The 25,673-nt window shown below is 38.0% G+C and overlaps 1 protein-coding gene across 5 annotated transcripts in view; it reads left to right on the top strand.

Moving 5' to 3' along the window:
* Positions 1-25,673, top strand: part of MYO3A (myosin IIIA) — a 245,594-nt gene that overhangs the window by 36,955 nt on the left and 182,966 nt on the right. For all 5 annotated transcript variants that reach the window (XR_012030791.1, XM_072825306.1, XM_072825307.1 and 2 more), the window contains 2 exons: positions 7,883-7,987; positions 8,511-8,610. Coding sequence is in view for 4 of the 5 variants with exons in the window: in XM_072825306.1 (XP_072681407.1) it covers positions 7,883-7,987; positions 8,511-8,610 (205 nt within the window). In the remaining variant the exon portion in view is untranslated. The remainder of the gene's footprint in view (positions 1-7,882; positions 7,988-8,510; positions 8,611-25,673) is intronic.

Raw genomic sequence — 25,673 nt, 5'->3', positions numbered from 1 at the left:
ATGAAGTAGATGTACAGAAGAAAAAGGCATGTTCCCCTTTCTCTTTATTTCCCACCTTAGCACTACATCCAGATGGAGAATGAGACCGCCTGCTAAAAATATCACACAGCAGAGTCTCTGGGGAAGTTCTGTCTCTGATTTCATTGTTGCTTTCCATCCCTTTGCAATTTTATGTTGTTTTGTTGTTTCTTTGTTTCCTGGTTTCTAAACAAGAGTTATTTTTGGCCTTTGTACTATAATCTCTCCTTCCCTGTTAGGATAGTGTTTAGGACCTTGGTTAGGTGAGACACAGATGAATATTGAAAACAGAGGAAGGATGCTGAGAGGAGGTCTCCTGAGGAAGATGCTCCTGAGGAAGGATGCTGAGAGGAGGTCTGTGATAGGCAAGGGTAAGGGACCATCCTGTCCCTCATCAGGAAGACTGATTCTCAACTTGAGGTAGTTCATCAATAGCTGTCATAGGGTTACACATGTAATAGGCATCAAATACTTAAAGTGTACTATCTAACCAGGCACTGATTATTTAATGAAGCCCCAGAAAATCAGTGATGATATGCAAATGGTTAAATTGGGCATGGATTTTAATGAAACCTAAGTATCAGAAATTAGACATTTTAGAAACTGTAAGTATTTGGGTATTTAGTTTAAATAACACTTCTGAAAACAAGCTGCACATTTATTATTGACACTCACAATATATAGCAAACAATACAGTAAAAGATATAAGAGGAAATAAGGCTTCTGTTATTTCAAATATGCATTATCTGTAAGTAAAATGTGAATATCTGATTTTCATAATTTATGTATTCTATTTAATTTATTCTGTTCCTTCCAAGTATTAAACTCAATTGATGTTTTAGAGTTTATATTTGTTTTTCATAAGGGTGCTTTTTTCTTGAAAAAGTAAGCATTTGTTAGAAATAGGAATAAAGCTCTTAATATTGTAGTTTACTATTTGTAAAAAAATTATTTAGCCAATGTAAAATAAAATATAAACTAATTATAGACTCTATGTAGGAAATTAGTATCTTAATTAAAATGCTTAGATTATCTAATAGATTTTTAGGGAATTATCAGGTGAAATTCAAGCAACAAAATTTAAATTTGATGGTAAGAGGTTATTTATTTGCTTTAGATTTCTGTATTTATATTTTCAGTTAGGCTTAGATGTCTAGCCCCTTGATAAGAAACCATTATTGCTAGTGGTAATGGCAGTTAGTATATTTGATGTGTGTAGACTGTTATCATGGCCTCTTGTTTGCCACTTCATTGTATAGAAATGCCTAATTTTTTCCATATTGTTTACCTAGATTTATAAAATACAGGATTATACAGGAAAGGCATTTTATGCTAATTGAACAAAAGTAAATTTCATTCATGAGCATATTTGAGATTTCACTAATTCTAAATGAGGCTTTAAGAAAGTTATGGTGTGATCTTACTTTGAGCACCTTTAGCAAGATTTCAACCACAGATTGATATGTGGTTTGTTGCTATTTGGTATAGTCTGTTTAAGTCATTTCTTTTTGTGTCACCACTGACTTTCTGTGAAGGCCTTAGAACATTGGTACTCATGTCTTTTACTTCAGTTTCACACTGATTCTAGTGTGACTTTTCTTTTCTTTTCTTTTCTTTTCTTTTCTTTTCTTTTCTTTTCTTTTCTTTTCTTTTCTTTTCCTTTCCTTTCCTTTCTTTTCCTTTCTTTCTTTCTTTCTTTCTTTCTTTCTTTCTTTCTTTCTTTCTTTCTTTCTTTCTTCTTTCTTTCTTTCTTTCTTTCTTTCTTTCTTTCTTTCTTTCTTTCTTTCTTTCGATTTTATTTACTTATTCATGAGAGACACAGAGAGAGAGGTAGAGAGAGACAGAGGGAGAAGCACACTTTGTGTGGGGAGCCCCATGTAGGACTCAATCTCAGGACCTCAGGATCACGCCCTGAGCCAAAGGCAGATGCTGAACCACTGAGCCACCCAGGTGCCCCTGTTCTTTCTTTTTTAAGAAAGGAGCTCATGGAAAAACTGCATTTTATTGTGGCCAATTGTGAGGTTCTGTCTTGGCACTATAATCCAGTTCAGTGGTCCTGCAGAATTAGAGCACAGTATTCCTAGTTGTTAGAGTGAATGACATTCTTTCTTTTTTAAACTTTAAATTTTTTTCTGCTTTGGTTCTAATATACATATTTGTTTTTAAAAGTCCAGTGAACTTGAGTAAAGTCATGGAAGGGAAATAACTTAATTGCTATGTTGTGAGGCTCTTAGAAATCTTCCTTGCATAGTTACAAATCTCACCCCAAGAATAGAATTTCATATTTAAGAGGAAGAGCTATATGTGCTTCCTTGATTCCAAAAAATCTCCTTTTTATAAAGGCTGTCTGTACAGAAGTAACTTGTACCTTGTGTATTTGTTTTGAGTCTGCCTCTAATAACAGGCTATATTTGCTCTTGGCAATCTGTCTCAGTTTTCTTTTTTAAAAACTAAGTCAAACTTTATTTTCAACACAATCTGTTCTAATTACCCTATCCAGTCTGGTTGCTTCTTTACTTAAAGTGACTTTAGCGTTCTTCATGAACCATTATTGAAGGCTGGATGCCAAGGTAAGAAAGAAACTAGACAATGTGTTGTAACTCAGTAGCTTGCCAGCTAGTGCCGTGGGCTGCTTAATCTGCAAATTTCTCCATGAATCATGTTTTTTCTTACATAGCCCTTCCTCCAATTACTTGCCAACTTTCATAAATTAATTTGGATGAATGTTTATTGGATATGCCAACTATTGCTTTTATAAATAGTATAGCTCCTTGAGACAGTCCTTTACCCATCACTGTCTTCTTCTTCATTATCATTTTTTTTTAAAAGATTTTATTTATTTATTCATGAGAGATACAGAAAAGCAGAGATAGAGGGAGCAGGAGAAGCAGGCTCCCCCTGGGGAGCCTGATGTGGGATTTGATTTCAGGACCTCCCAGGATCACTACCGGAGCCAAAGGCAGAGACTCTAACACTGAGCCACCCAGATGTCCCCCATCACCGTCTTCTTTTCTCTCTTCCCCTAGACCTGCCACATCCCTTTTCAAGAGTAACCTGATTGATACTATATGAGAACTTCCTGTTGAGCCCTTTGGAGTTCTTTATTGATGAACACATTTTTGCTAACATCACATTTATATAGGAAGTACCTATATTAAATATAAAATATTCTTCTAATATTTCCTAAGCATTAATAAACTGGAGTTTTATTTTTCTTTTTTGATCCATAATTTGAGGATTTTAGTGGGCTTTTAAAAAATCTTACCCACTTTGGAAGTTTTCTTTGTTGTTTATTTTTTTAACTTTTAGGCATTAATTGGTCATTGGTGATTTTTTTTTTTTTTTGGTAACTTTTGGTCATTCTAGCTTCATATTGTTAAGAGTTTCAACCAATAAAGGGTCACTCTTTTTCAAATGTCTTATGAAATAATTACATTATTAAAATAATGTATTGCGTTCAAATTATTTATAGCTCTATCTTTAAGAAGCTGATTCTGAATTTCATCTAGAAGAGTAAATGTGCAGGAGAAGCCTAGAAATTTTTGGAAAGAGAGTAAGAGTTGACTTCTTTTATTTGATAAACCAACTCTTAAGTTACAGGCTTGCTTTATTTATTTATTTATTTATTTATTTATTTATTTATTATTTATTTATTAAGCTACAGGCTTTAAAACAATTTGATACTTGACAAGAATAGAGAGATCAGAAGAATTTTATAGATAATCTAGAGAAAGGCCCAGGACATTCACTAGAAGCCAGTATATAGCCATGATGACATCTCATACGTTGCTGGACTATCAAGCTGGAACAAATATTTAAAGCCTTGTAAGTGAGGGCCACCTGGGTGGCTCAGTCAGTTAAGTGTCCGACTCTTCGTTTCAGCTCAGGTCACCCTCTCAGGGGCATGAGATCAAGCCCCACATTGGGTGTAGAACCTGCTAAAGATTCCTTTTCTCCCTCTCCCTCTGCCCCTCTCCTGCTCTCTCAAATAAATAAATCTTTTCAAAAAATAAAATAAAAGGGATGCCTGGGTGGCTCAGCAGTTGAGTGTCTACCTTCAGTTCAGGACATGATCTCCTGTTTGGGGATCGAGTCCCACAGCAGGCTCCCCACAGGGATAGTCCCACATCACTATCACCCCAAACCCATAGTTTGTTTACGTTAGCATTCAACTCTTGGTGTTTTAAGTTTTACAGATCTTGAGAAATTTCTCCCTCTGACTATCTCTGCCTCTCTCTGTGTCTGTCATGAATAAGTGAATAGAATCTTTAAAAAAAAAAAAAAACCACTGTAAGTGAATTAAAGATCAAAACATGTTAAAAGTGACAAAATTATAAAAATAAAACAGAAAGATATTGTAATGATCTTAGTTTAGGGAAAAGCCTTCTGAGCATGACCAAATAAGAGAAAACAGCGAACATTAAGAAAAAGATGATAAATTTGAATCCCACCCCCCTCCCCAAAAGTATACTTCTTAATTGCAGAAGACACTATAACCAAGGTAAATATACCAGGACAACCTGGAGAAAACTGTTGTTAATATATACAAGTCTATCCTGTCATTAAATCTTTTCCTTTTTAGGGGCACCTTGGTGGCTCAGTGTTTGAGCATCTGCCTTTGGCTCAGGTCATGGTCCTGGAGTTCTGGGATCAAGTGCCACACTGGGCTTTCCACAGGGAGCCTCCTTCTCCCTCTGCCTATGTCTCTGCCTCTTTCTCTTTGTCTCTCATGAATAAATAAATAAAAATCTTTAAAAAATAATCTTTTCCTTTTTTTCCCTTCCAACTTGATGTTACCAGTTTGTAGTATTCTTTAGTACTTGCTCATTATTATTTTCCTGTATAATTTAAGACCTAACATATAATTTAGGTGATTTTTAAAAAATCTCTTTAATGCAGCGTTTTTCAGTCTTTGGCTATTAATGTCTTGGCCTGAATAATTGTGGATTGTCCAGTGCAATGTCAGATATTTCGCAGTACCCTTGACCTCTAAATGCTAGTAGGAGCTTCAAGCCTCTTCCTAACAATCAAGAATATCCAAACATTACCAAAGGTCCCCTTGGAGTAAAATTGTCTCTGTTTGAAAACCACTGGTCTGACACTATTTCAAGTTTGCTGGGAGCCAAAGCTGCCCTGGTCATCTCTGACCTACTTTAGTGTCTCAGTGCTTTGCATATAGTACCAATTCATTAAATATTTGTTGAGTATAAAAGAATAATAATGATTCTTCTAAAAATCCCTTATACCAAATATACTATTATAAGGAAAACAAAAAATCAAGAATATTTTCTGTGTTTGTATATCATTTATGTTAAATGTATTGGATATAAAATGCAATGGTGAGTAGAATAATTTAGTTTCTGAGAAGACATTTTTGTAAGGGGCTTGTTATGACATAGATAAATTTGGTATGTTCCTTCATTATTGTTTTAGGACCTTTTCACATTTTTGTTTGAGCAGTTTTAGTTTTGTGGGAAAACTGGGTGGAAGGTACAGAGAGTCACCATAAACCCCGTGCCTTCCATGTTCCCTGTTATTGACATCTTGTGGTTCACATGGTTCAGTTGTTACAGTTGATAAGCCAATAATGATCCCTTATTATTAACTAAGGTCCATAATTTACTTTAGGGCTCATTCTTTGTGTTGTACCTTTTGGGATTTTTAAAGATTTTATGTTATTTTTTATTTATTCATGAGAGACACAGAGAGGCAGAGACATAGGCAGAGGGAAAAGCAGGCTCCTCACAGGGAACCCAATGGGGAACTCGATTGCAGGACACTGGGATCATGCCCTGAGCCAAAGGCAGATGCTGAGCCACTGAGCCACCCAGGCATTCAGGTGTTTCCCATCTGGATGCAGAAGAAAATGCAGATTTTGAAATGCTGGGGCTGCACCTACTCTATAAAGCTGAAAGAAGTTTTCTTTGAATGTAAAAAGATTTCAGCTACAAATTGGTTTAGTGTGAAGGCGCCATTCTAGAATCACTGTCCAAGTTCCTGGCTCTGTCACTACTGTAGGATCATTCATGAGTTACTTTATCATTTTGTGATAATTTCCCAGTCTTTAATTTGGGGATGATAATACCTACTTAGAGGTGAGGTATAGAGATAACTCATGGGAATAGAAATGTTCCTAGCACAAAATAGATGCTCAACACACCTGAGCTATGATTACCTAATCCATAATGTATCAGGAGTGTTGGGCATCCAATAAAGTCAAATTAACCATATTAGAAAAAAGTTTGGGAGAAAATGTTCAGTATTTCAAACAAGGATGCCAGGAGTTAATTTCCTCTACCTATGTTGTCTGCCTCCATATTTGTTAGTGGAGTCAGGGAAATTATGGCTTTTAGATCCCAGACACTGGTGGGTCACAAGGCAGGTGGGAGAAGAGGCTAACAGGTCAGGGTGAAGGGCAAGGTGACCATGGACCAGAGCCCCAGAGGAAAGTCAGGCAGAAGGTAGAGGCGAGAAAGAGTCAGAGATGAATGGATCAAGTACTCATGGGATCCAAGCTCCATTGGGACCATTTAACTAATTATCATCCCTCATATTCCATTGCTAATAACAGTGCGTCTCTGTTCTGCAGATCTGCAGCTTTTTTGAAAGTTTTCTATGGGATTTAATGTTACCTAACTTTGGAGAACCTGACTGTGAAAAATCCCCTACCATGGTCTTCCCTTTTGTTTTTTTCACTTAGATTCCCCTCCTTTCGGGGAGAAGGGGAGGAAGGAAGGTAAAGAACCTGAGAAGCATGGTATTTAAAGCAGTTTTCTGAAATGTTATTTGTAGTCCTCATTTCAGTGCATTCTGAAATTTTGCCAGAAAGGAGGCAGGTTTTTTTTTGTGTGGTTTTTGTATGTGTATGTGTGTTTTAAGATTTTATTTAAAAAAAAAAAAGATTTTATTTTTATTTATTTGAGAGAGAGAGAGCGCACGAGATGGGGGAGGAACAGAGAGAGAGGGAAAAGTAGACTCTCCACTGAGCAGGATGTGCTCAATTCCAGGACCCTGGGACTATCACCTAAGCTGAAAGCAGACACCTAACCAGCTGAGCCACCCAGGTGCCAAGGGGGGCATATTTTTAAATTAATGGATATACAGAATAGCCTTGTATGGAGGTCGTGAAATCTTTTTTTTTTTTTTTGTATATTTTTTTATTGGAGTTCAGTTTGTCAACATAAAGCATCCCGTCAATGCCCCCCTCAGTGCCTGTCACCCAGTCACCTCAACCCCCCGCCCACATCCCCTTCCACCACCCCTTGTTCTTTTCCCAGAGTTAGGAGTCTCTCATGTTCTGTCACCCTCTCTGATATTTCCCACTCATTTTCTCTCTTTTCCCTTTAATATCTTTCACTATTTTTTATATTCCCTGAATGAATGAAACCATATGTTTGTCCTTCTCTGATTGACTTACTTCATTCAGCATAATACTCTCCAGTTCCATCCACGTTGAAGCAAATGGTGGGTATTCAAAGAGATCATGAAATCTTATTACTCTGTAAATTAAACAATCAGAAATCAAGAATACTTTTTTGAAGCCCTAGATCCTAAATTTGGGACTAATTTGCAGAACCATAATTATTATCCTTGAATTTAAAAATCAAGCCCCCCCCCCCAAAAAAAAATCAAGCCCAAGGCTTCTCTGGATTCTCTTCTAAAAGGTAACTCATCTGAAAACTGTGTTCGAATAATTAATTGTGCATTAGTACAATTTACATGTTCATTTTATTTATGAAGCCATAAAGATGAGGGTAATCATTTGAAACACAAAATCAGAACAGTTCTTTAAAAAATGTGTCTAGAAAACCTTTTAGAGCAAGTACTAAAATGTCATTTAATATTTTGGAATATTCCTGTATAGCTGTGCAATGGAGGATCAGTGGCTGATCTCGTGAAGGGATTGCTGAAGAAAGGCAAAAGAATGAGTGAACCCATAATTGCCTATATTTTACATGAAGCACTATTGGTAAGGCAATTTAAATTGTTCATGCATTAATTATGAGGCAGCCCTAGTTCAATAAAAAATGTGGATTTTATTTTTAGAAAAATACCACTACATTAGTATTGATTGATGCAAGAGTATATGCAAACTCTGAAATGTTTAGCATTACTAATTCCTTGTTTTATTAGACACCTACCTTCCTTGTGTGTCAACAGAACTCTGATGTCCCAAGTATATTTCTGAGATTGATCGTGATGAAGGCAGATATTGTGTATTTTTTATGAATAGGTTCTTCTTTGCCATTATTTAGAATAAATATACAGAATGTTTCATCTACTGAGATCAGCATGTTTTTACGAAATATTTGATGAGTGAAGGAAGGGTGTCTCTGGTTTATGAATTTTTGACTTTGATTTGATTAATTCAGTGTGAAAACATTTTAAGGATGTTTGCATGTTAATTTTGACAAGTATTTCCTATTGATTTTGCACAAATGAAAAATGTCATTTGATGCTTTGAAAGTCATTATCTGTTTCCCACCCATTAGGGACTTCAGCATTTGCATAACAACAAAACTATCCACCGTGATGTAAAAGGAAATAACATTCTATTGACCACTGAAGGTGGAGTCAAACTCGTAGATTTTGGTAAGTTTGGCTTGAAATGCTTGAGTTTGGGATGCAGAATGAGTAGTATGAATATGATTTGATCATTTTCCATCAGACTCACTTTCTAAGCATTGAAAGTGGAGGAAAAACAGTATCCCACTGAGGTAACAAAGTGCAGAGGTTTTTTGTAAATTTGGTCAGTGAAAGATTCCCAGGAATGACTCTTTTCAACAAATCAGCGAGCTTGTACCCAGAACACCACGATAGCAGTATGTGTGGGCAGATTCCTACCATAGACAGCCCCCAAATGATTCCAGTCAGCCTCATGGCAGTCCCATGTCCCTTATAAGTTGCTTTCTTGTTGCGGTCCTAAGAAGGAGGCACAGGGAGAGGTGATCTGTTTCTTGGGACCCTGTCTGTCTTATTGCCATGCATGAACCTGCTGAGGCACCTCACCCTATCCTGAGATGCTCCATCCCAAGTGGAGAGCCACGTTGGGAGAGGTGGAGATGAGAGGTGAAAAGAATGAGGGCCCTTGATGGTATTATCCAGCCACTAAATCACCAGATGCTGGCACCTGCCCTATCTCTAGAACTTTTGTCATATGAGATAATACATTTCCATATTTACTAAGCCAAATGGATTTCTGTGTCATAGCCAAAGGCACCATAACTGATAGCACTCTGCATCTGGGCAATTAGGTACGACAGTGTCCTTCTGTAACCTCCTGGCGTAGTATTCCTATAAGTGCACTACTCCCAGGAGGATGAACCAAATTATTCTAGAACTCTTAGTGTCCTCACTGTGCCTGGGGAAGGTGAGCCTCCTTGTGCTTCTTTACCTTTATATTTCTCGCTTTTTGTGTTTATCATAAAAAATAGGATTTTCATTACCTATTTTGATCCTTATACGTTGTTAAGGATACTTAGGAAGATAGGTACACGGGGTCCTTCAGAGGTAGAATTTCATCTATTTTGTAGACCTAATGCTTTGGGGTGTAGTGGAATTCTAGTAGTGAATGAATAAATGAATGTAACTTCATTTTGCATTTTGGAAACTGAAACTTAGGGAAGATGGATATTAATTGTGTTTAATATCTAAGTGTATAGCTCCCTAGTAATCTGGCTCACCCCAGGAATGAATTTCAGAGCATCTACAAAGGAATGGATAGATAACATATCCTTCAAACAGCCATGCAGGTACCTACCTTTTTTTTCTCAGTTGAGCTTTTGAAAGCTGTGAGCAGCAGTGAGCTTGACAGTGAATTTCTAATTAACTAATTGGATGCAGCTATCTGTGCTGCTGGTTGAGCGCAGAGCTGTGTGTTTGAACACTGACTGGGTTAGGACTAATGTGTGCCTGAAGTGGAAAAGAACAACAGCAAAATACTTTTCATTGCCCCCCCAGGAAGGGCCATTCTCTTCATTTTCTTCATGAAAGAAGAACTGGTAAACCAGTAGCTTTGAGAAATGCAATTTCCTGGGATACCTTCCACAGTAGTCTAGATTAAAAACATAACCCAAATAATTAATAAAGTGGCCTTCTATGTGATACCTTTGTAAATAATCATAAGTTGGGAAACTGACAAAATGAGAGCTTTGGTTTTAGATTAATACTGTTACAGACTTTATTGTCAACAATTAGAAAAGAGGGCTAGTCACCTATTAGTGTGTTCATAGTGTCTGATACTAAATTGCTATTATTTGCATGTAAAATAATGTTTCTATTTTTATTCTCTGCGGTAAGAGGACATGGATTCAGTTTGCCTAAAATAATTTGTAGGTTTCCAGATGAATTAAAACCTGAGGGTGGAGGTGCATGTATCATGAAACTCTTCAAGGACAGAAAGAGTAAGATGTGATAAGCCACTGAAATGCTGAAAACTGATGTCCTCATTTAATGTTTAAATGAAATTTTCAGGCAAGGCTGAAGCTGGGAGTAAAGTGTTTTAGAATACATCTTATTTGAATTTCTCACCTCACCAAATAGATAGTAAGCTTATTATTGGCTTCCGAAGGAGTGTACCTGGATGGCTGCCAGTCCTTAAAATGTCCAAATGGAACTCCACCACCTCAACCATCCCCAGAAATCTGCTTCATATCAAGAACTTCTTATCTTAGAAAAAGTCACCAGTCCTGTTTTGCTGCTTAAGTCAGAAATCTTAGGCTCATCCTGAGTCTTCCTTTCCCAGAACCCACATCCAGGACTAGTCACAAAGCTCTATTATATATGTCCCCAGACTCCCATTTTCTTGCCTAGTCCTAGCCATCATCTCTGACCTGACCTCCCACACTTCTACTTCCCTGAATTCCTTGCAACCAGTCTTCCTCCCTCCCTCCCTTCCTTCCTTCCTTCCCTCCTTTCTTTCTTTCTAGTCCATTCTCCACACTGCAGCCACAGGGACCCTTTTGGAAAGCATAGCTGGTACTGGCATTGTCTTACTCAATATTCTGGTCAATGGCCTCCCACAGCCCTATGTAATTCTTTGCCTTATGATCCTCTGTGCTGGCACAGAGTAAGCACTTAATAATTGATGCCTTTTTTTTTTTTTTATGCCCCCTTGTGTTCATCAGGTACCTTCTCCTGCTATTACCTAGGAGCCAGGTCAGCTTTTTTCAGTTTCTGAAATGTGCCACATTCTTGCTCATTCGGGCTCTTACACATGCGATTGAGTACTTCGAAATATATTCACATGCTTTTCTTTTTTGCCTAAGAGCATGATCTTCACCCCAGTCTGCCTGAGGCATCTCTCTATCTATTTGTTCCAGAAGGGGGATGCCTGGGTGGCTCAGTGGTTGAGCATCTGCCTTTGGCTCAGGTCATGATCCTGGGGTCCTGGGATCAAGCCCCATGCAGGGAGCCTGTTTCTTCCTCTGCCTATGTCTCTGCCTCTCTCTCTGTGTCTCTCATGAATAAATAAATAAAATCTTTAAAAAAGAAGATTTGTTCCAGAAGGAATGCAAGAAAATGACGGGAGTAATGTTCAGCTTTTAACATTCAAAAATAGGAATTTGTAGCAAGACCATGCTGCCTCTTGAGAAAGATCTGTCTAAATTGTTTTATCTCCCTCTTTAGCATATAGAGAGGAAATTTCCAGGGATACACCAGAGGGTTTCACACAAGAGACAACAGAAAGAAGAGGGAATTCCTTTCCAATCCTGGGGAGATTGTGGAAAGATGAAACAGATAAAGAGGCAGGAGAGTGAGGTGAGCTCTCAAAAAGTGAAGCTGCCAGCGAGGGCAGAAAGAGGCTCTCACCCACATACTCTCCTCCATTGTCATCCACACTCCAGAGAGGCCATCGCTGAATTGAGCTATGTCCTTGTCATTTACACCTGGAGATGTAAAGTGATTAAGTAGAAGAAATACTCAAGTCGAACTTCCCCAAACCCTTCCCTTAGTGTCCAGAAACCCAAAAGTCACTGAGAATCTGGTAAGTTCCTAGAGGGATTCTTCAAGATGGGCAGTAAGGCACAGAGCATATCACCTGGGCCTGGTCTGAATAAGAGTCACAGCCAGACCCCAGAGTGTTCTCAGCTCCAGTTGAAACCAACGTGAACCTTAGTCTGCCCAGAGGAATTACAGGAAGCCCTGCCTGCAGGAAGAGAGTGGACCATGAGCTCACCTGATATCAAGGCCAGTGAGGGAGGCCAGTAGCCAGACAGCAGGTACATGACTCCAGAGGCTAGAGACCCACCACTCTGAGGACCCTCCCTCTTTTCCCTGCCTGAAGGTCTTATATGTCATCCCTTATCCTGTATGCATGGTACCATCTTCAGGAAGGAGGGAGGAGAAAGGTTGCTGTCTGAGAGATGGAGCAGGCTTTCATCCAAGAGAGACTCAGCTCCATCTGAAAGGACGTTACAGGTTTATTAGATCTGACTAAGGTTTACTGCCTTCCCAGTCAGTAGGTAGGAGCATAAAGAGAGGCCATAACAGAGGCAAAAGGAAGAAACTACAGTTTTTCTGTGTGTTAGTATAGTATTATTAAATTTTGCAATCAGTTACAGACGTGATGCTTTTCCTGCATAGAAACTTCCCTTTATTACTATGCCCAGCCAACTTCTGCTTGCCTTGATGAGCACCTCCCCAACACCCCCTACTTAGCTTAGCCAACCAGTTGTCATGCTTGATTGCAATCACATGTTTGATTTGACTACCTTCCCTGCTAAACTATAAGCTTCACGATGACATGGTCTCTGTCTGGTCTAGCACTTTGTACCTAGAGCCAACCATAGTACTGGCACCTTGAAAGTAATAAATACTCTCAAATGAGTGAATGAATGAGAGGTAGGATTTTCCATACAATTGTGTGACCTTGAGAAAGTCAGTGACAGTCTCCAAGGACATCAAAATGCTCATCTACAAATAGGAAAAAAGAATAGTCTTTATCTCATATGGTTGATTGCTGTGATGAATAAATGTCATGGTACAGGCAAACTACTTAGTATAATTATTGACAGTAATTTTAAAAATTTGAGTTATTACCATTATCATGAAATAGTATTCTCAGCCCCTAGGTCAGTGTTGTACACATAGTAGGTACTTGATAAATAGTAAATAAATGTTTTTAAACATAGTCGCTAAATACTGAAAATATGAGTTCCCAAAATAGCTTTTTTCTGTTTCAAAAATAAGTAGCCCTTTGCTAGGATAAATCCTGTATTACTTTAAGTATGAAGCTACTTAATTAAAACTGAGATTCAGTTTGCTAATGCTAGTTATGAATACAGCCTTTAAGAAAACCCTTTTTGTTGTTAAATGGATATGTTTTTACAGAAATCCCCCAGACACCCCAGAAAGTAAAAAGACAAAGGAGCTTGTAAACGTTATTAATGAAATACATTAGCAGTCACTGGTATATAATCAATCAATAAATAATATGATCTCCCAGTAGGTAAACCCCTGTAGGCAAATTGACTAATGTCTGGAAAAGCAGTCTTTATCTGGACTGGAAAATGAAAGAGAGACTAAATTTGAAGGGCAGTTCTCAGTTCTCATTTCTATGGATTTCTCTCTGGGGAACTTCATTTCTAATAGGATAGTTAACATTTCAATACAAAAGTACAGAATGTACTTCTTGTGATTTATTTAGACATTCTTCTTATGACAGAATATTTTATGGCTTTAAATCTCTTATTAGCCACATGCCCAATTTTAGATCAAATCCCCAATGAGTAATGTAGGTCAAAGAGAAGTTGTGATTTATTTATTAATAACCCACTTTCAGCACCAAGTGAGGCAGTCATACCTGAACTTGAAAGCTGTGAAGTTCCTTTCATTCCTTCCTTTCTCCCCAAATAATTCAGAATTAAAGCCTTTAGGTGGGAGTGAGCAGGCATGGGAGTGTGGGGTGTGGCTCCCAAGCATGTGGCTTGGGCCTGAAGTGGGTAAGGAATGCATCTACGCTGGGAGGTGGTTGTGGTGCTTGGTGAGGAGTGCTAAGTCCCCGAATGGGACAAGGAGAGCATCTTCCTAGGAAGATGATGATGACAATCACATCAGGTTGTCAGAGCCCAAGCTGGGTAAGAGGGACATTTGTGTAATGGTCAAGATGGAGACATGAGGTTGTTACATAAAGAGGGATTAATACCTTCAGGAAATATAATGAGAACAAGGGGAGTCTGGTTTCTTTCATTTATTTATTTATTTATTTATTCATTCATTCATGACAGACATGGAGAGAGAAAGAGGCGGAGACGCAGGCAGAGGGAGAAGCAGGCAGAGGGAGAAGCAGGCTCCATGCAGGGAGCCTAACATGGGACTCGATCCTGGGTCTCCAGGATCACACCCTGGGCCGAAGGCAGCTCTAAACTGCTGAGCCACCCAGGCTGCCTGGGAGTCTGGTTTCTTAATGTTAGAGAAAGGAGTTACAAATATGGAAAGGAAGAAAACTGAACTCAGTAGTGTTTGATTGGAATCAGAGGTATCAGTGTGAATGCATGGTTTTCAATTTATAGAGACAAATATAAAAATAAATATGGTGGAATGTGCATGTAGGGTGTGTGTGTATGCCTGTGTATGTGTTACTTAGCTATTTCCATTGAGAGGGCTAGCAAACATTGATGCCCCAAGAACAAGCCTATCAAGCACATAACTCTTGGTTTTTAAATATAATTCTCAACTAAGAGGAAGCCAAGAGTCTTGGAGAAAGGCTGACTTTAATGGCTGTATTAATGATACAGCCTGAACCTGGAATTTAATGTGCCAAAAAGGAAAGAAATATTAAAAGAATAATGGAGATATGTTAAAAGGACATAAAGGACAGAAGCTACATTGAAGGAATTCTCACTGGCAAACCTGGGAATACTTGAGCATCAAAATAATGGTTATAATAATGGTAATGATGATAACCCACGGAATAAAATAGAAATTATTAATCCATACTTGGATACTTACATATTTAAATAAATGAATGAAAAAAAAAAAAAGAAATGAATGGAGAAAAGCAAAGGTTTTTCCTTACAGGAGAATGCCAACTAATAAATACAGAAGGAATAATACTGATAAATACAGAAGGGATAATGAAATTTATAAAGTTATCATTTGGCAATCATCATAGTAATAATTCATCCCAAAACTTCAGTGGATCCAGTGAACTAGTACATTAAGTTTTGGTTAGACACAGGATATTTACATAGTCTCAAAATACTTCATAAAATACATAATTACAAAAGAAAAACAAAACTTTACATCAGAGAAGCCACACAAGCAAAACTTAATCAATTGTTCAAAGTGAACACAACCAATAATGTGGAAGTGGAAAATCACGTACCATGGGGCAGGTGCAATGGAATGACCTGAGTATCACTTCCGTGATCTTCCCACCAAAAATATAATCATGAGAGAATATCTGACAAATCCAAATTCAGGAATATTTTAGAAAATAAGTAGCCTGACATTTTGAAAAATGTTGAGGTCATAAAATTCAAGGAAAGATTGAAGAACTCCTCCAAATTGAAGGAGGCTAAAAAGACTGTGACTGCTAAATGCAACACATGATCCTGGATTGGATCCTTTTTTTGTAAGGACAGACATGTTTGGAACAATTGATGAATTTTGAATAGAGTCTGTAGATGAGACGGTAGAAATGTATTAGTATTAGTTTCCTGACTTTGTTAGTTGTACAGCTGGTGTGTAGGGGCATGTCCTTGTTTGTAGCAATCACACACTAAAGTCTTTGAGGTTAAAGGAGCATCATGGCCTACTTATAAATGGTGAAGGAAAAAGGTTACTTGTACTTCCCTTGCCAACTTTTCTCTAAGGTTGAAATTATATCAAAAAACTTCTCTAAACTATGGAATAGAGTTGGAGATTGAGCATAGAAGTCAAAAGATATTTATATACGTGCCTAAAGATACTATATATATATGTGTGTGTATGTGTGTGTGTGTGTGTGTGTGTGTGTTGGTAGTTGGATGTTATGAATCCTGAAAATTTGAGAGCTAGTGCTTTATTTTTTTAAGATTTTATTTACTTATTCATGAGAGACACACAGAGATTGAGAGAGAGGCAGAGACACAGGCAGAGGGAGAAGCAGGCTCCATGTAGGGAGCCCGATGTGGGACTTGATCCCGGGACTCCAGGATCACGCTCTGGGCCAAAGGCAGGCGCCAAACTGCCGAGCCACCCAGGGATCCCCGAGAGCTAGTGCTTTATAGAATGAAGTAATGAGGAAAAAAATAGGAGGAAGAACCATTTTTATTTTTATTTATTTATTTTTTAAAGATTTTTATTTATTTATTCATGAGAGACACAGAGAGAGGCAGAAACATAGAGGAAGAAGCAGGCTCCCCTGCTGAAGCCTGATGCGAGACTCCATCCCAGGACCCCAGGATCACGCCCTGAGCCAAAGGCAGATGTTCAACCACTGAGCTATCAGGCACCATATTTAAAAGTTGGCAAAGCTTTAGAATTTTCATACCTATACAAAAATTAATATTTCATTCAGCTAGAATTTATTTTTGTGCTTTGGGGAGATGACCTTTATTGGAAAGAAAAGACATTTGTAATTCCTTAGTTACCTATAGCAGAACCATGAATAAAGAGACTGTTTCTTTTATAGCTTTGTGGTTCCAGCTGATTTTAGTATATGTGCTACCAAAGCAAGCACTGTGGTTCCAGCTGAACCTATAGGCTTAAGTATTCCAAACTGAACATTTTCCAAAGTTGAGGTATGTTATTTAACATTATAGATAATGTTGTATGTGTCAGTCAAGAGTCTGCGTTGTAAGGGCAAGAAAACCAAATGAGTTCCAAAAAAGAGTAAGATAGAAAAGGCAATCCCATAGATAGGAAGAATAGGACTCAGGGGACTGGAACCAACAGAAGAATGGAAGGCAAGACCTGTAACCACTTGCTGCCTCTTGCTCTCTCACCAGAGAAAACAAATCTCTCCTCTCTATTCTCTCTGGGTGTCTACACACCAGCCTCTGGAGTTTTCATGTTGTACATCATGGCTACTCAAAATAGCAGCCCCAGTCTTCTCAGCCTATATGACCTGTGGGTCCAGTGCTAGCAGCTAACTGACCTGGACTTTTAGCACCCCAAAGCAAAAGGAATTTGAAGTAGGACAAGGAGCTCAGTTGGACAACCTAGGTCAGATAAGCTTTTTTGATCCAGTTAGCCATGACCAGGAATGGGCTGTTGTGGTATAAGCAAGCCTACCTGAACCATCCCATTTTGCAAGTAGCTGTGAATAAAGAAATATTTTTTTTAAAAAGAGGGTTATGGCAAAGGAAAGACAAAGATATTCTCTAAATATTCTAGATAACATGTTTTCTGATTGATGCACACAGTCGTATATTCCAAGAGATAGTCAAAATTTTAGTTTTCTTAATTTTAGTTTTTAATGGTTGAAATTAAACTACATGAAGTATACCTAAAAATTCTATTATGAAGTCTAGAATGGATTTCAGATGTTTTGAAAGAGTTTTTATTTTTTAACGGAGAAAAGAAAACTTTATATTTAGGGATTTACCCAATATTAAAACAAATTATCTCAATGCAGCTGTAGAAATTTTAATAAAAGTATGCCTCTCCATAGAATGATGACCTTAGGTGAATCAAAGAGGATTTTCCTTATATTTTTGTAAGAATCACTTCTTTGCTCCCTCAGTTTTTCTTTTCTTTTCTTTTCTTTTTTCTTTTCGTTTTTTATTTTATTTTATTTTATTTTATTTTATTTTATTTTATTTTATTTTATTTAAGAGAGGGAGGGAGGGAGGAGGAGGTAGAGGGAGCAGGAGAGTGAGAACCTTAAGCAGGCTCCATGCCCAGTGTGGAGCCCAACACAGGGCTCAATCTCACAACCCTGAAATCATGACCTGAGTGGAAATTGAGAACCTGATGCTTAGCTGACTGAGCCACCCAAATGCCCCTAGTTTTTCTTATTATAACTCAGTGTTTTGGACTAAAATTACATGATTTTGGTCTGCAGCTTTAAAATTTCAATTCCTGAGAAGCTTCAAGCAGAAAGATTTTTATAGTAGAGCAGGAGACAGGACAGTGGGAGAGGGGATTGGGGATAAAAGGGCATGAAAAAATAAGAGATCAGTGATGATAGAGTACCATAAATGAAGAGTATTCTATATACAGTTGACCCTTGAACAACACAGGTTTGAACTGTGCAGATCCACTTATACATGGATTATTTTCAATACAATATAGTAATGTAAGTGTATTTTCTTCATGATTTTCTTTTTTTAAAGATTGTATTTATTTATTTGAGAGAGAGAGAGCACAAGCAGGAAGAGCAGAGGGAGAGGGAGAGAGATAATCTCTAGCAGGCTCCTTCACTAAGCATGGAGCCAATGTAGGGCTTAATCCTGTGACCCTGAGATCATGACCTGAGCTGAAACCAAGAGTCAGCTGCTTAATTGACTGAGCCACCTCAGCATCCCTGTGATTTTTTAAATAATGCTATCTTTTTTCTAGCTTAGTCTATTGTATGAATACAGTATATAATACATATGACATACAAAATATGTGATAATTGACTATTTATGTTATAGTAAGTTTTCCAGTCAACAGCAGACAATTGGTAGTTAAATTTTTGGAGAATCAAAATTTATATGCGTATTTTTGTCTGTGTGTGGGGGATTGGCACTCCTGGGCCCCCCATTGTTCAAGTGTCAACTATACTCAGTTATATATATATACTCAGTTATATATATATGTGTGTATATATATATATATATATATGTAAGTCCAGTACTGAGGTCCAGTACTATACATATATACACATGTACAAATGTGTATACATGTACACAAGTACAACAAATTATGTATGCACAAAGTCATACATAATCAAATGACACATACAGCTCGAGGTGTGTGGTTTATATGTTTAAAGCCAAGGAGAGTACAGTGAGCAGCGTGATCTTGATGTCTTTCTTAGAGAAAGTACTACACACTCTCCATTACAAGGTATGAGCTGAGTATTAAAAAAAAGTGAAAGATCTAGTTCCAGGTATACTGGAGAGAAGACAGATTGCTAAGAGAAATCACATTAGTATGGATAGGAGTAGTGGTTGCAGAGAATCACTTACCTTATGTCATCTTACAGAAAACTAAAGCTAGAGATAACCTTGAATGTCGTTTGGTATATTAAGTATGAGAATGTCAGAGATTTTCAATATCCCTTATATGCAAAACCTTATGTGAATATGAATTTCCTAGTGAGAAAGTATAAAGCTTTCACAAAACTCACAAAGTAGTTCGTGACCTAGAGGTCATAAAGAATCATTGACTTATTCCAGTCTCCTAAACTGTCAATAACAAAACAAAAACCTGGGCTGTGAGATGCATCTGAACTAAACCTCATTGCTTACCTGCCCTCTGCTAAGTCTCTGCTCTGACTGATGACAGACAGTGACATTTGGGGTCTCCTGGAATTAGTGTCAATTAGTGTCAATACAGATTTAGCCTCTAGCAATGGAAAAGTCTCCTTATTTCCATTTCCTCAGGGCACAGTCACCCATTACAAGGCCATTGGTCCCTTTGGGGAAGGCTGGAAGACAATTTAACAGTGTAAATTTTTGGCAATATACTGGGGTTCTTTCTCAAGGGGAGACCTCCTCTTCATTTAAAGGTTCTGGGTCTGTAAATCAGCTCAAATTTTGGGATAGATTGAGGGACACATGAGTATTTTGATGATTCATGTTAGACTTGTTCACTTGACTTAGAACTATTTTGCTTTCTAGATTAATGTAAGAATTTAGTAGGCTTCCCATCTATTTTACTTTTAGTAACACCAAGATCAACTGGGCAACACCATAGATGTCTGCAATTCAGAGACTTCTGATTGCTGCTTTGGCTCTGCTGCCCATTATGGTGACTGTGCCCACCTTGCCTGTTGAGGACCACCACTTGGCCCCTGCCACTGTGTAATCCAGTTACTCCTATTGCACTTAGCTTTCCTAATTAAGCGGCAGCAGTTACTGTTGTAAGTTCTAGGCTATACAGAAAAGTAATATCAGAACTCTCAAAGATGCCGGGGTCCTCTCAAAAATGTGTTTCTTGCCATTATATTGAAAGGCATGTCCTCTGGATGCTCCCTTGTTGGGTGAGGAGGTCTTAAATGAAAAATCCTCTCTAGCATTCCAGTCTTAGGTCTTCGAGTCTCTTCTTCAAGACGAGTGTAGTTCTGGCATTTCAAGGTCACTTACTAGGGCAACTTTTTGGTCTATGTCTGAGCCAACCAGCCAACCCTTTCTGACTTTCTAAGCTACAATATTAAATGCTTAGTCTTTGCTTAGTAGTCCATATCTGCAAATTCAGCTTGATCCAAGTTTATGTTCCTTCCACCATTACTTCACATGCTTAATAAGATGATTCTAGATTTGGCTTTCAGTGATCTCAACTCTGCATCTACTGGAGAGAAGGGTCTCTTTCAGGGAGGACATAGAAGCTTTCAGGTCATTTATGCAGCAGTGCTGGAGCTGGAAATTTAAATCTCTGAGCTCATCCTTTCTTTCCCCTCACTTTGTCCAGCGACATAAGTAGAAACCAGCCAATTTTATTATATTCATTAGTTTGACAAAATGTTCAGAAATACCAACACGAACCATAAGTATTTGATTAGAAGTATCCAATGCTGATATTTTGTGTACCTATTGCCACATCATGCCATGGACTATAAGTGTTCTTTACTACTGGAAATAGAGCCATTAATGTCTCTAACCAGATTAGAAAGCGAATTCCAGGGATCCCTGGGTGGCGCAGCGGTTTGGCGCCTGCCTTTGGCCCAGGGTGCAATCCTGGAGACCCGGGATCGAATCCCACATCGGGCTCCCGGTGCATGGAGCCTGCTTCTCCCTCTGCCTGTGTCTCTGCCTCTCTCTCTCTCTCTCTCTCTCTCTCTGTGACTATCATAAATAAATAAAAAATTAAAAAAAAAAAAAGAAAGCGAATTCCAGAAACCCCAGAACCAATTTAGAAAACTCATCTTTATGATTCTGTTCCTCTAGAACCACTCTTAGTACCAAAATCTGTATCAGCCAGGGTTCTCCAGAGAAACAGAATCAACAGGCTATGGTGGGTGAGGGTAGGGGGTGGGAAGGGAATTGACTTGTTTTAAGGAAAGGTTCATGGGACTGTGGAGACTTGGTGACTCCAAAATGAGATGTTAAGCTGGCAGCCTGAAGACTGGGGAAGTTAGTTTGAGTCCAAAGGCAGTCTGCTGGCAGAAATCCTTTTTACCCTGTGGAGGTCAGTCTTTGTTCTGTTAAGGCTCTTCACTTACTGAATGAAGCTTATCCACAGTATGGAGGATAATCTGCTTCACTCACAGTTAATTTCATCCAAAACACACCTTCATGGAAACATCCAGAATAATTTTCACCAAATACCTGGGTACCATGTCCAGATTAATCATCAGACTCTCCTGACTTCATCAACAAAATGAGGATATTAGATAGTGTAATAAAACGTACGGCCTCTTCTTATTGAAAAAATCTGTATTTTTATAATTCCAGTTCTCATTCCTGCAGTATTTTATTTTTAGCAACAGCAACAGAATCCCATGCTATTCCCGTTGCCCTCTTTAGATGTCAAGGTTTTGCTGTATTTTTATCACAAATCAAGTTCCCTGAAGTTGTCTGGTCTGTTGAAACCATATGGGAAACCACATATTTAATGTTTCTTCTGACTCCCTAAGGCTCTTTGAGACCTCTTGGCATGTATTTCTCCCTAGAAACAGGATGTATGCAATAGGGAAGAAAGTGGCTGTACAACCATCAAACAGCCCAGGGAGGCTTGTTGGAAGGGCTACAGATAGCATGAAAAATGGATCATCATCCTCTCTTCTAGCCTGTTTTCTGCTCAGCCCTGATCTCTCTCTGGCCTCCTATTCCTTCCAATAGCCTCGCACTATCCCAACTTTCTGCCTGAAATTTTCCACCTTTTAGCATCCTCTCCCTTGAGACACTTACATAACTGTTTACTTTGGCAACTTATTCCATTATTTCCTCTCTAGACAAGATGCTTTTCTTAATCCCCTTTACTTCCTAGGGCTCCTGAACTCATCATTTGGACTCCTATTGCCTTTTAAAGTAATTTATGGCAATCTTTTAAAATAGAATTTGGCATTTTTCTACCTTCTTAGCTACTTGTGAGAATTCATACCAAAAAAAAAAAAAAAAGCCATTTGTCCTCAGGAAACTTACTTTTCTCTGTAGCTGAAGTTTACTAACCTGAAAATGAACATGTTAGACTTTATGACCATTAAGTTGCCTTCTTAGCTCCAAAGCTATTTGTTTGTGTTGGTAAAATAATGTTGAGGTTTAACAATGGCAGAAACATTCAACACACACGAAATTTGGTAAATGCCTTCTCTGTCACTCTTTCATAGTTGGGTATGTGTCTTGCTTTTTGTTTTTGTTTTTTAAAGATTTTATTTATTCACAAGAGACACAGAGAGAGGCAAGGACATAGGCAGAGGGAGAAGCAGGCTCCCCACCGGGGAGCCAGATTAGGGACTCAATCCCAGGACCCTGGGATCACAACCTGAGCTGAAGGCAGATGCTTTACCACTGAGCTACCCAGGCATCCTGTATGTGTCTTGTTGTTAATGTGAAAATCATCCAATATTATCAGATTTAGGCGTTTCTTTATTTCTTAAGATTTTTTTTTATTTGAGAGAAAGAGAGCATAAGTGGAGGGGAGGGGTGGAGGGAGAAGCAGACTCCTCTGAGCAGGGAGCCAAATGCAGGCTCAATCTCAGGACCCTGGGATCAAGACCTGAACAGAAGGCAGATGCTTAACTGACTGAACCACCCAGGTGCCCCGACTCAAGCGTTTCTTATTTTACCTAGTGGCATAGTTCCTTTGTCACTTATGTGGGAGTTTTGTTATTCCTTCTTCACATTCTGGGCTACATTTTCTTGTTTCTGTACTGTTTATAGTTTTACAGTGTCTTTTTACCTTATACAACCAGGTGCCAGTGAAAACATTCTTTCTGCAAGATCCCAAAGGCCACTAAATGATATGTGAGACCCCATGAGCACTGTAATTTATTACTCCTGCATTCTGACCAGTGGTCTTTGAAGGCGGTGTCAATACCAAAGTGATTGCAAATCATCATTGGGGTGCAGAAAAAAATTCATATCTAATTATGACATATTCATGATATAGTTATTATTTAATCTCATCCTTTAAAATTATCTTCATATGCTTCAGAATGCATACATTAATATAATAGTAAATATATAGAGAATATCTATAGCTATATCTATATTGAGTATGCTTGCTCAAAAGTTTCTTCTTTGGGATGTGTGATTTTTTTTTTTTAAGATTTTATTTATTTATTCATGAGAGACATAGAGAGAGAGGCAGACATAGGCAGAGGGAGAGGCAGGCTCTTGAGCCAAAGGCAGACGACGCTCAACCACTGAACCACCCAGGTAACCCATGATGTGTGATTAAAGAGTTTGGAGGCCATTTTCTTAGAAAATTCTTTTTTTTTTTTTCTTAGAAAATTCTTAATCTCATAGTAATATATAAATGTAATATAATCTGATATTAATATAAAATCTAATGACCCTTAGGCTTTGTAAACTCATTATTGACTATTACCCTTATTAATTTGCTCCTTTATATGTAAAATCATTTGGGTCTTGTATTAGTTAGAGTTCCTTGGTTGTGAGCAACAGAAACTAACTTTGACCAACTCAGGCAAGGATACTGAAAACAATACTGATAGGCTTACAGAGTCAAGGGAGAAAGAAGTTGGGCCATCTGACCTCCTAAGAATAGAGCTATGGGAGCCCTGGTCCTCAGGAGCAGCATCACCTGGACTCATCCTTAGGGCCCTGCCATCGGATGACTTAGCTCTAGTTAACTCCTCTCCAAGTGTGCACTCCACTCAAGATTCACATTTCCAAGAAAAGGAATCTGAATGGACTACCTTTGGTCACATATCACATCCTAAAAAAACGTTTTTTCCAGTATCCTTCCATGTATATTTATTTCCTGTGGAGGGTGGCAAGAAGGTCCTTTCTAACCATCCATGTTTATAAATTCAGACACTGGGACATGACTACTTGCTAAGAAATGCCAACTTTAGTGACATAATCTTTTCTTCATATTCAAAAAGAGAATAAAAATATCACATGATTACTCGAAAAGGTCATTTCCATGCCTGGAACAAAAGTTTTGATTTTTTTTTTTTTATTACTTGGTTGGGTTTTTTCCTTTCCCTTTACATTTCAGTTAAATGACATTTGAATTATTATTATTATTATTATTTTTTGACATTTGAATTCTTAAACTATCTTTATGAAATTGAAATAAAAATGTTCGGTAAAGATCAAGTATAATGTAAATTTAAATAAGTAAATAGAGCCCTTAAAATAAATCTTAGTAAATTTAGAATCAATTTTAAATTGAATTGACTTTATCTTTTAAAAAAAATCTGTTTATTTATTCCAGAGAGAAAGAGAATGAGAGAGAGCACAAGCAGGGAGAGGGATAGAGGGAGAAGGAGAAGCAGACTCCCCACTGAGCAGGGAGCCAATGCAGGGCTCAGTCTCAAGATCCTGAGTTCATGACCCAAGCCAACGACAGATGCTTAACTGACTAAGACACCTATGTGCACCAAATTAATTGATTTTAAAATCCATTTGTGGGGCACCTGGGTGGCTCAGTTGGTTAAGTGTCTGACTTTGGCTCACGTTGTGATCTCAGAGTCCCTGGTTCCATGTCAGGCTACACACTTAGTAGGGAGTCTGCTTGTCCCGCTCCCTCTGCCCCTCCCCACACTCATACTCTGTCCCTCAAATAAATAAATAAAATCTTAAAAATTTTAAAGATCCATTTGCTTTTCCCACTTATGTAAATAAATTACAATAGTCTGATACTATCACAAAATCCAAGCTTTATCACTTCTACTTTTAATTCATAGAAAAAGACAATATGAAATGTTTAGATTTGAATTTAATTTTTCTGGGGTGCCTCAGTGGCTCGGTTGGTTAAGGCATCAGCCTTCAGCTCAGGTCATGATCCCAGGGTCCTGGAATTGAGCCCTGCATCGGGCTCCTTGCTCAATAGTGAGCCTGCTTCTCCCTCTTCCCTGTCTGCAGCAACTCCTGCTTATGTTCTCTCTCTCTCTCTCTCTGTCAAATAAATAAAGAAAATCTTTAAAAATAATAAATAAATAAACAAATAATTTAATTTTTCTGAAGGTTAAAATCCCTGCAGTAGCAGTGGAGGTAGAGGGTATATTATTCTGGAGAAATATGCCATTGAGTGATAATTCTCTTTCTTCAGATAGTTAGAAAATGTACAAGGGAGAATCTTCAAGCACAGATTAGATAATCTCCTTCGAATTTGAAAAATTATTTAGTGAGGATATTTTTTCTGTCAAATAACTTTTTTGAAGACCCAATTTGAAGGCCTTAGATGAAGATTCTGTTTAGGACAGGATTTATGCATCATTGGAATAGATTAGTTAATTGTGAGATGCAATTAATGTGGAACTGAAATGTACTGCCTATCCCTCTGCCCAAGTATATTCCTCCAATATTTAAGCATATTTCCACCACCAAAATACCCTTTTGCCTGGAAATGGCCTTTAAGTGTTAGGATAAATGTCAAATGGCAAC

This window comes from Canis lupus, chromosome 5 (genome assembly GCF_048164855.1).
Source record: "Canis lupus baileyi chromosome 5, mCanLup2.hap1, whole genome shotgun sequence".
In the NCBI taxonomy this organism is placed as follows: Eukaryota; Metazoa; Chordata; class Mammalia; order Carnivora; family Canidae; genus Canis; species Canis lupus.
Note: the sequence above shows the minus strand (reverse complement) of the source record. Positions and strands in the feature narration are given on the sequence as shown.